Source organism: Mytilus galloprovincialis, chromosome 7, assembly GCF_965363235.1.
Source record: "Mytilus galloprovincialis chromosome 7, xbMytGall1.hap1.1, whole genome shotgun sequence".
In the NCBI taxonomy this organism is placed as follows: domain Eukaryota; kingdom Metazoa; phylum Mollusca; class Bivalvia; order Mytilida; family Mytilidae; genus Mytilus; species Mytilus galloprovincialis.
The window spans coordinates 18,843,851-18,855,553 of record NC_134844.1 but is presented as its reverse complement, the minus strand read 5'-3'; the positions used below and the strand labels follow the sequence as shown (position 1 = coordinate 18,855,553).

Here is an 11,703-nt window from a genome sequence, read left to right as displayed (position 1 = left end):
TAAAGAAGAACAGCAAGTTTTATTGAAGCTTTTCGATTAAGTCATTTGATACTTTATTGCAGAAGACGGCCAGAAAAATATGAATGTTTGTTGCCTTGGACAGTTTCTCTCCTTCCTGGAATTCGATGTTTGACATATACCTTGTCTCCTTTTGTCAACTCCATCAGTAGAGATACAGTGTTGGAATTATATTCTCTGCCAGGTGTAAATCCATAGGCAAAAACCTGACTGTTTTTGTGTACCTGGAAGGTGACTCTGGAGGCTGTTACCCCATACAGAAGACAAGATATTTCATACAATCCTGGTTTTGGAGCTGTAAAATGTCCAGTGGTAGCGTCGTAGTGATTCCCTATGTTTGTTTTCACATCACCAAATTTCAAAATGTCATGACCAGTGAATGTAACATGATTACCCTTGACAAATGCGAAGAATGCTGGTCTTTCTTTCAACATATCTAAAAAATATATGTTGTTTTGTTATTAAATGTATTTGTTTGTTTTATTATGCAAAAATAGTAAAACTGGATACATTTTAATCTTGGATGACATAGCTGGATTTAGTTCACATAACAAATTTGATAATTGAATCCAATAGAAAACCAATTATAGAATAAAAACATATTTTTAAGTATGGAAACATATTTAAAGAATGACTGAACAACACAAATATTCAAGAATGTTCGTATAGTATCTGTGATGAGTTAATAGTTAGTGTTTGTTGAGTTTTCTATGTTGTGTCTTCTGTACTTTTTTTTTTAGCCATTGCGTTGTCAGTTTATTTTCTATCTATGAGGTTTGACTGTCCCCCCTTCGTGACTATTTTACAATTATTAGATTAGCTATTCTTTTTATTAAATACCTTTTAAATAAAAATAAAGTAGAAATGTAAAGAACTAAATTTTTGCTACGCATTTTCCCTAGGTTTTGATATTATTTGTTAGTTATGTCATGCTATTATGTTTACGTATTAGTTTTATATTCAGACTTGTTATGCTATTTCTAATTGTATCGAATTTAATGACTCTTAAGTAAATATTATCATCCTTCTAGACAATACATTTTGTTTTCATGAACACTCTAAAAAAAAGAAACAGAATGAATCAAAAACCTTATGTGGTTGGCACGATATATATTATTATATATCAATTTTCCAGATTTTATCTCTTCTTTAAATAACCACAAAATATTGTGCATTGATCACAACTTTACATTCATTCTACCTATGAGTATTTCAATAAAATATATACTCCGATATTCGAGTTACAAAATGATTTTTGTTGGTATAACCTTAATTAATAAATTGTCATGAAAATTGTATAAATTGTGCACGGTGTATTAATCTAATATCTGTTCCTTAAATATCAATGATGTCATTGTTAAAGTTATATTCAAAATTGGAGACATCTTTTTAAGACATCATTTTAGTTGAAACAACAACAATAATATCTTTTCAATTCATAGTTTTAGTTAGAACAATTACAATTATATCTTCAATTCATAGTATTGCCTTCTGATACCCTATGTGTACGGATTGATAATTTAGTCTTAGATGCATGATCTTTTTATAAGTGTTTAGTGGCATTGAACTAGCTGTCAGTTAACTGTCTTTTTGTTATTGGGATGTATAAGTACCCGGCCACGTCAACTTGTATTTTTGTCCATCTGATGAGTAAAGCCATTTTCAACTGATTTTTATAGTTCGTTCTTATGTTGTACTACGATACCACTGTCCCAGGTTAGGAGAAGGGTTAGGATCCCGCTTACATGTTTAACCCTACCAAAATCTGTCTGTATGTGCCTATACCCAGGTGAACAGCCTGTAATTCATTGGTTGTCGTTTGTTTGTGTGTTACATATTTGTTTTTCGTTATTTTTTTGTACATACATTTCAGGGTCTTTTATAGCTGACTATGCGGTATGGGCTTTGCTCATTGTTGAAGGCCGTACAGTGATCTATAGTTGTTAATTTCTGTGTCATTCTCTTGTGGAGAGTTGTCTCATTGGCAATTATACCACATCTTCTTTTATATACTTATACAAGGCTATCTTTAATTTTTAGTTTTCACTTTTTACCTTTCAGTGCTTTTATAAATCATCGATTAAGTACAAGAAATATTTGACATTCAAATTTAAAATGACCTAATAATTATTTTGTATAAAAATGAAAAATACCTTCAATTTTCTCCTGAATGACATCATCAATTCTGCAGCCTTCAGCTTGTGTAGTCGCACTTACCACACACAAAATTAATATCAGTTCAAACATTTTAAAAATTTGTCAACTTGTTGCATTTCATATTGTCATAATAATGATTTGTCCTAATCTTTTATAGTATATGTATAGCCTTGTAGAAGATATATGCAGTTCATCTATCAGGTTTGTCTTTCCGTTTTATGTTGCGCAATTGTTAAACAGGAAAATAACATTTCCTTAAACATCTTTTTAAAGTTCAGTGCATGGTAAAAAGTATTTGTCACTTGTGATTTTTCACTTTGTATTTCATATTAAACTACGATTTTTCAAAAAATATTGTGAGGTCATTTCTGGTCAAATTCCAATTTTAACAAACTTATTTGTTGATTTTGTTATATTTTTCATTTAAAGTGTTTTCTTTAATAAAAAAAAAAAAAACAAAACCGAAAACACAATTGTGACTTTTTGTTCATAAAGTTACGATATATAACAACCAAATTTAATAATAAAAAATCAGTTGGACGAAATATATTGTAAACTTCAAAAATAAAATAATACATTCAAATCATCCCTTCATCAGTATGCTTCACAACAAAGTCATAACGAAATTAAAAAAAAACCAAGCAATCTAAGAATTAAAACAAAGAAAAATATCCACTCAAGACTATTAACTTATGCCCTACAAACATTCGTGAATTATTGTGTTGTTCAGTCCTTCCTCAAATGTGTATACGTCACAACAAAATTATAAACGAATAATTTAATTTTGGATGTAACGCGTCTTCTGATTGGCTGACGTTATTTTGTTATCAGCCCATAGACATAATTTAGTCATGTGACCGTGACGTCATCAACGTTTTTTCATGGTTTTCTACGGTTTAAAATGGAATTTAGAATTAAATTATAAGAAATAACTGTAATATTTTTTCTGTCTATTCGAAATAACCTAAAAAAATGTGGTGCACACTGTTAAATAACCCGCTACGCGCGTTATTCAGTGTGCACCAAATTTTTTATGTTATTTCTTCATAGACAGAAAAAATATTACAGTCATTCCTTAAATAAAAAAAAAACCTGTGACAATTCTTATTCTTTTTGATACCATATTTAAATAGAATCCAACCAGAAATGACTTTACATTTAAAAAAAAAACCAAACATATGAAGTATATAGGTACTAGTTTTAATTAATGAATACTTATTGTATAACACTATATGTATAAATCCAAGTAAATGTATGTCAAAGAGACAGTTATCAACAACTTATTTTTTATTCGAAATTAGATTTCGAAAGGTCAACATATGACCTGGAATAAAAATAGGCCTGATACGTATGATATGCTCTTAATAATTCATAGCTCACATTATATTGGACTTGAGAACTTATACGCTTCTAGACACTTTTTATTTTTTTATGTTTTAGATGAATATTGTCAAATAAACCGGTCATGATAAATAACTTGTAGAACGGAGAAAATTAAAAAGAATTGAAGGGTCATTCTTTTTTAAGGAGACTCACCTAATGAAGAAAAGGAGAGGTAGTATAAAAAAGTACTACGAACTTGTTTGAGACTAATGCACATGTATATGTTATTTTTTTCAACTGTAAGGTATAGATGTCCCTGAGAAAACTGATTTACATATATTCCACGCTAGTACCAGTTTAAAAGATGAGACTACAGTAACAAATGATGAACGAGTGTTGGCTGTAATTGTTGTTGATAAATAACTGAAGATAGTTCAGCGGACCACTGATTGGACCAAGTTTATACAATTTCAGAGCAGTCATAACATAAGTGATATTAGATTCTGGGTACTTGCTAGATAGATATAGGAAGATGTGGTGTGGTGCCAATGAGACAACTCTCCATCCAAATGACAATTTAAAAAAAAGTAAACCATTATAGGTCAATGTACGGCCTTGAACACGGAGCCTTGGCTCACCCCGAACAACAAGCTATAAAGGGCCTCAAAATTACTAGTGTAAAACCATTCAAACAGGAAAACCAACGGTCTAATTTATATAAAAAAAACGAGAAACGAGAAACACGTATAAATTACATAAACAAACGACAACTACTGTACATCAGATTCCTAACTTAGGACAGGTGCAAACATTTGCAGCGGAATTAAACGTTTTACTGGATCCAAACCTTCTCCCTTTCATATACGTAGTTTAACCCAATAAATTTTGGAATTGTTTTCAAACACTAACGGCCATGATCAGTTTTGATACATTTATCTGACCTTTGCAAAAATATCCTACCAACAGACCTGTTTAGCCAACAGTATTTATAAATTTGGCATTGGGAGATCGGTTACTTTTTTGTCATCAAATCCACAGCTGAGACGTGACACCTATTGTTTTTACTTTGGGTTTTTGAAAGGCATTTATGAATAAAAATAAAAATAAAACACAAGCTATTTAAAAAAATACAAAAAGAAACAGTTTAGATGATATATATTACATTAATAAATGTGTACAATGTATAGGTTTTTTTTAAATTGTATAACCATACACTACTGCAAATATTTTTCTTTACATGGTTTATTGATTGATTGTTGCTTGCTTAACGTCTAGTGGAAAATAGTTCATACATGTCCAGGATAATAGCAAATAAACCATTAATCAATGTAACCAGGGGCTTGACCGTCATTGGTGGTTGAATATTTGGCATGTTACTAGAAAATAAGGGTATATTTCATAGGGAAAGAAGTTAAGCTACTAATTCCACAAAGAGTTGTTGCTAGGATTATTTGACAATGTAAAAATTCTTCCTCTACCTAAGGATTTAATGTCGCTATTCATGTTACACATTGCTTCTAATTTGTACATCCAAAACAGTCAAAAGGACGACCCGTTTTGCAAGTGTTTTAACTACAATTTGGACAAATACCAAAACTTACCGTTTTTCTTATCCAAGTTACGGTTACGGTCGAGAGATTATCCGAGTAACTGGTTAGGTAAGAATGCTCAATTTGACAAAACTGATAAATAATATCACCCTTAAATCTTGCAAGATTGATAACTATTTTTTCTACAAAGAACTATGATTCATCTTAATTAGTCATTTGATACTTTATTGTAGAAGACGGCCAGAAAAATATGAATGTTGAGTTCCTTGGACGGTTTCTTTCTTGTTTGGATGTCGATGCTTGACATATACATTGTCTCCTTTCTTCAACTCCATCAGTAGAGACACAGTATTCGAATTCCATTCTCTGCCTGGTGTATATCCATAGCCAAAAATCTGACTGTTTTTATGTATCTGGAAGGTAACTGCGGAGGTTCCACATCCAAACAAAAGACAAGATATTTCATACAACCCTGGTTTTGGAGCTGTAAAGTATCCAGTGGATGCGTTGTAGTGATTCCCTATGTTTGTTCTCACATCGTCAAATTTCAAAATGTCATGTCCAGTGAACGAAACACTGTCGGCCTTCACAAACACAAAGAAAGCTGGCCTCTCTTTCAACATATCTGAAAAAATAAATGTTGGTTTATTTGTTTCCATAATTGTCAGTGATATTTTACTACGTAATTAATAAAACTGGCTACAATTAAAACTCTTGAATGTTATAACTAGATTAAGTTAATATAACCAATTTGATTGCTGAAACACCTTCTCGAATCTAACTGTAAAGTAATGATATAATAGCAAATCTTAGATGAACCAATTTGAAGCAAACTTGAGACGAATGATCCTTATTGTAGCTAGTATTAAGTTTGTCTTTTGTATTTCAGTCAATCAACAAACAAACACGCCATGGTGAAAAAAAAGGTAAAAATAGTTTTTAATTTATATTTTAAAAAAACTAAAGCAATAAGACAAAACTGACAGATAACCAAATCAGAAGTTAAAGATCTATTTGTTTCTGATTTTTTCAATTGAATTGGACACCCTTATTTAGAGTTATTGTCCCTGCAATAAAAATTCTGATGAAATTTCTCAGTAATTGGTTATCATCTTTAAAGCTATTTTAGATCAAGAGGAATTTTATGTATAAAAAATGTTCAGCAAAGTAAAACACACTTCAATAGATCCCCTTATAAGAGTTATTGCCCTTGAAAAACATTTTCGTTCATTTTGTAAGTCCAATTCAGAATTTTTTATAAGGAGTACAGAAAAGTTAGACCATCGGATAAGTCATCATGACAGACATTGTTGATTAATCCTCTCTAAGAGTGTCTGCCCTTGAAAGACCAACACCAAAAACATAAAAAAGTAAGACTTAAAAATAAGTAAATTGATTTAAATCGTCGAATGATCACCAATAAGTGTTATACTCTGAAAAGATAATTTTTATCATTTTTTTTTTGTTTGGTACAAAAACTAAGACAGAGAGAACTTGGCAAGAAACAATACAGCAAAGTACGACCTAAAAAATAAATCAGCATGAAAAATATCACCAATTGATCTCTTATAAGAGTTATTGCCCTTGAAAGATAACTTTACGAATGTTTTTAGTTTTTTCACAGACACTATGAAAGATGGAGAGCATCTTTTAATGCAGAAATGTTCTGTAAATATCCAAAATATTCAATTTATCACTTAAATGAAAAAGTTAGGAATATGACAGTTGTTTTCAATTTGTAAGATGTGTTTCAGCTTTTGATTTTGTCATTTTATAAAGGACTTTCCATTTTTAATTTTCCTTGAAGTTCGGTATTATTGTAATAATTATTATTTTTTTTTTTTTAAATTTAATAGACGATTTTTGTCTCTCATCGAGGAGAATGCTGTGTCAAAAAATGTATTAACTGTAGAATTAGGTCAGGTTATGGTAAACAACAAGTGGTAGGTCAATGATATTTTAAAAAGTTGTATTTGCATTGGCACATCTAATTACCATGGAGATTATTTGGCACCACCCCTCAGTAATGGTCTTATCGACATTGAAACTTTTTCTTAGTTAACATATATTAGTTTGTGATTAGGTCAATTTCTGGGGAGCCATTAGTGGTCGGTCAATGGTATTATGCATGAAGTTGTATAAGCATTGGTACTTCTTATCTCTTTAGATTAGTTTGTGATTGGGTTGTTTAAGATGAGGGATTAATGTAAAACCCCTCATCATGGTTTATTGACTTTGAAACTATTACATAGTTTACAATTTAATTTTTTTCGTTTGATTACTTTAAATTAAATGATATAAGATGTTAAGTTAGATAGTACAGTTAGCAACTAGCTATTAACAAAATTCTATATTGATATTCTTGTAATTGTTATAAAATACATCTTATAACATAATAACAAACCTAATCTCAATTTATGTCCAAATTTTGAAATTTACATGTGACGTCACTTTTTATGACGTTGATACATTGGTTGATTAATAATAATATGCTGTTTTTGTGTACTGTCCTAAAAAAAATTTAGGTATTTTTGTTATTCTGTTGTTAACATGTTGAAATGAATATTTATATTTATATTTATGTTTTTCTCTTTCCTGAGTGTTCTTGCATTTTTTTGTACAGTATTCCTGTCATGTTATGTTGTAATTTTAGCGGCATATAAAACATTGCCATAAAGCTGTGCTTCAGTGTTTCAGTGTTTACTGCGGTTCTAGCTTGTAACCCTGATTTGTTTTTTCTCAATCTATTTACGAAACAAATGAATAGCGGTACACTACTGTTGCCTTTATTAGAGTATAATACAGTGTATAATGCAAACAAGCTAAAGCCCCGACTATCTACTGTTAAAGATGTCAAACAATTGTTTTTTAAAATTCTAGAATGTAAGTAGATTTATGAGATATCTGTATTGTATTTAAAGCTTGGCAAACAGGTAAACAGTTTTTTATGAAGGCTTTGCATAAAATTCACTATATTTTTCTCTAGTTTAATGCTATATATTTAAATTAATTCCATTTAGTATTCTTTTTGACTAAGAAATGCCCTAATTAAAAAAAACTGTGAATCTGTTACGCCGTCTATTGTATCTAAATAATTTGACATTATAGTTATACTCCCGACTTCAAGCATATACACAAGACGTATTTATTCTTTTCGTAAGCTTCTGAATGGTTTAAATATTAACAAAAGAAAGATTTTGATGCACAAAATGTGTCTTTTTGTTCTTTTTTTTTAGAAATTACATTTAAAACTCATTATTCAAAATGGTAGCTTTCTGATAGAACGTGTTATCTAACCTTTCCAAAAATTTGTCAAAGTCCGATGAAAATCATCATTCAAAAATAATTGCATGAGAATTTCCTCATATATTTTGTTCTTTACAGTACAGACAACTCTATATGTTTTTTTCAATGTCAATGTACTTTGATCAGATATAATTTCTTTTTAGTTTTTCGTCGCACCCAAATTGGCACCGTACTGAAATGTAAAAAGATTACCAGTCTTGAATAAGAAAACAGAAAAAGTATCTACCATTTGGGAATTTTAATGACACGTTGAACATTCTGGACAGTTTATCAACAGTTTGGTTTAATGTCAGATGGTTGAGAATGTAATTAGCCATTCGGGATTGATCCAACTTATGTAATTGGAAGCAAAAAAGAAATAATGTTTTTTTAAACGTACCTTGACATTTCTGTGGTGAGGGACTGTTACGTCCAGCATTATAAATCTCCATCTGCCAATTTATGTATTTCGTGAGATCAGATTCTGCTTCCAAACATTTTATCTGTTCAGCTAGTCCATCGGTCAATACAAAGATATTGATGAAAAAACAGAACCAGGGAATATTCATTCTGAAAGAATTAATATGGCTTTGTTATAAGGAGCAATGTTATAAACAAAATTTTATTGCGATAAAACAAAAAGAAGTATGTAAAATATACACAAATGACCGTTCTTCAAGAAATCTATCACAGACAGAACTTATTGTCCTTTTCAAGATTGGGATATTTCAGATTCACATGGAAAACTCGCTACTTAAATTAAAGACAAAAGAGACTGTTTACAGTTCCAAATTGATGTTTCAATTTTCCATTTTGGTCCTTAATTATAATATTGAATATCTATAATTTCATTTAAAAAAATGTCACATATGTTCAGTTTTTTTTTCTTGGAATATATTGGAAAAATGAATTCTAATATAGCATGTGTTCTTGAAAACAACTAAATATTTGTACAATCAGAGGCTAATGAACCATAAATCGTATGTCTTTAGTACAATTTTTAGTTTTGTTTTTCATTTTACATATTGTTTATATTTTGAGTAAATTGCATCTCAAATCTACACTTTTAACCTTTTAAGTTCTGCAAATTGTAACATGACATTTTCAATAATTATTTATTCTATAAATCCATTTTTTCTATGCAACTTCCACACTTGAACAACACTTTTTGAAAATAAGAAATGAGGCTAAATCGTGCAATTATTAAACAGATACGCAATAAGCACATTAAACCATGTGTTAAAGGTTTTGGTTTTGCCGTCGATTAGGGACTTTTCGTTTTGAATTTTCCGCCGAGTTCAGTATTTTTGTGATTTTATTTTACAGTTTATAACGAATCGAAAAAGAACAATACTATTCTTACAATATTTTTATTATAGTTGAACTGGTCTTTCCAATTCATACAAAAAAAGCCTACTTTTCCTAACAAATCAAACACTCACGAAACAATGCGACAGTGAAACATGTCATAACTGAAGATGGCAATGATCTCACTGCCATCAAATATATATAAGCTAAAAATCATGAGAGTTGGAGAAGCTTGATAAACTGTGCTAAGAGTCTAAAATAGAATATTTTCTAGATTAACTCAAATGATAATCAGAACAATCGTACAAAATGTGAGGGTAATTTATAAACTTTGTTTTTGCTCATCTGGCCTTAAGGTCAAAGTAAGCTTTTTTCATCACGTTACAGCTATCATCCGTCACCTGTAAAAAGATTCAAAGATCCTACCTCCAAAACCACTAGACCAATTTCAATCTAAACGGAGACTTAAAAAATACCAGAAGAACTTATAAAACACCGACCTCCGATTAAAAGCTCAAGCACATCAAACAAATGATAATAACTGTGGTATTCCTGTTTGGTAGTAAAGTCATTATGGTATCTTTAAATGTATTTTCGGTTACCATGAATAAAATAAAAGAAAATTTTAATTGACGAATACTTATTGTATAACACTATATGTATAAATAAAAGTAAATGTACATGTCAATAAAATAGTTATAAGAAACACATAGACTACTAGATTGATGCATATGACCTAATGTGGACATCTAGGTAGACATAGACTTACTACATGTCTAAATATGACATGTTCTATATTAAACAGAGGTCATATTATTCTGGACTGGTTAATTATTGATGTCAAGAAAAGAAAACTTACCTGATGAATAATAGTAGCTTCAATGGAGAACATATATATGAATCCGTTTGAGATTTAACATATTTACGTATAAACCTTTTAATGAATAGACATAGATGTTGCTGAAAAACGGCTTTATAGATAGTCAATGCTGGTACCAGTTTGAAAGATGACACTACAGCAACAAGTGATATTAGAATGCTGGCTGTCATAACTGGTGACAGATCCATGAAGATAGCTTGTGAGAAACCATGTTTATACATTTTCAAAACAAATTTTACAGAATAAGGTATTGTGGCTCAACACGGTTAACTAGAATATCTTTGGAAAAACTGTTCACTTACAATTCGTTATTTTATCAAATAAAACATCTTCTTATTATTGATTATCCCTGAAATAATTTTTGTCTGTTTCGAAATAATTCTAACCATTTTCAGTGATTATGTAAAATTACTGATGATTTTCAGGGATTACATATAATCAATAACGATTAGCAAAGTCCCTCAAAAATCTGGGATCTTACATAATCCCTGATTGTAAAACTTCACTGTTACATGTACATATCACAGAATACTTATTAGAACTTGTAGTTTTTCACCCTTTAAGTACAAGACAAAAGTGCACTAAATAAACAAAATATATAATTGAATTTATCTATTAACTAATCTCAATTGATTTTATTTCTGAATATGAGAGAGTGTGTGGGAATATATATTCAAGAACTTCGTTGGTTACACAATTTTTAAATACTTTACCTTTATAATCATCAACAAAATTTCGAAATAAGTATCTTTGATCACTCTACACATGTTACAAAGATTATGTAAACGTTTCAAAAACTCATTTATAGGATTAGCATTGTGCCTCTTTGGTTGACAGAATGACTATTAAACCTTAGAATATAAAGCCAAGTATAAAAGCTTTATATATCTGCGATTAAACATTCTCATATTAAATTATTTCTAGAAAGCTTGTCATGCAAATAATTTTACATACCATATACCTGATACATTAGAAACAATTAGTTATTCGTAATCGCTCACCTGGTAAACGCATACGTGATCAGTTTGTAATATGAATCCATTTTGATGTATATTTTGGTAAATAAAAGGTAAGATGTTTTAACATACCAAAGGCGAGAACAGATTAAGAAATCGCTTGACCCTATCAGTCCGTTTGACTGCCAAAAATACTTTTGGTAGAAAACTTTCGGCAAATAATACT

At 30.1% G+C, this 11,703-nt stretch overlaps 2 protein-coding genes across 2 annotated transcripts; both read right to left on the bottom strand.

The window, feature by feature from the left end:
• LOC143082458 (complement C1q-like protein 3) lies at positions 1-2,340 on the bottom strand. The gene is made up of 2 exons (XM_076258120.1): positions 2,172-2,340; positions 1-454 (listed from the first exon to the last, which is right to left on the bottom strand). Exons 1-2 carry the CDS (start codon positions 2,263-2,265, stop codon positions 54-56), a joined length of 495 nt encoding a protein of 164 aa, XP_076114235.1. The 5' UTR covers positions 2,266-2,340; the 3' UTR covers positions 1-53.
• A 2,357-nt stretch (positions 2,341-4,697) lies between these two features.
• LOC143084444 (complement C1q-like protein 3) lies at positions 4,698-10,596 on the bottom strand. Its single transcript, XM_076260807.1, has 3 exons — positions 10,501-10,596; positions 8,734-8,903; positions 4,698-5,673 (listed from the first exon to the last, which is right to left on the bottom strand). The coding sequence occupies exons 2-3, from the start codon at positions 8,900-8,902 to the stop codon at positions 5,273-5,275; spliced, it is 570 nt and encodes a 189-aa protein (XP_076116922.1). The 5' UTR covers position 8,903; positions 10,501-10,596; the 3' UTR covers positions 4,698-5,272.
• Positions 10,597-11,703: the final 1,107 nt, after the last annotated feature.

What these genes read in the sequence shown, in the direction of transcription:
- LOC143082458 (XM_076258120.1), bottom strand. Translation starts at nt 2,265, where the DNA reads ATGTTTGAACTGATATTAATTTTGTGTGTGGTAAGTGCGACTACACAA. An exon ending in CATTCAGGAGAAAATTGAAG is followed by an intron (nt 455 to 2,171) that starts GTATTTTTCATT and finishes TATATTTTTTAG; the next exon opens with ATATGTTGAAAGAAAGACCA.
- LOC143084444 (XM_076260807.1), bottom strand. Translation starts at nt 8,902, where the DNA reads ATGAATATTCCCTGGTTCTGTTTTTTCATCAATATCTTTGTATTGACC. An exon ending in CTCACCACAGAAATGTCAAG is followed by an intron (nt 5,674 to 8,733) that starts GTACGTTTAAAA and finishes TTATTTTTTCAG; the next exon opens with ATATGTTGAAAGAGAGGCCA.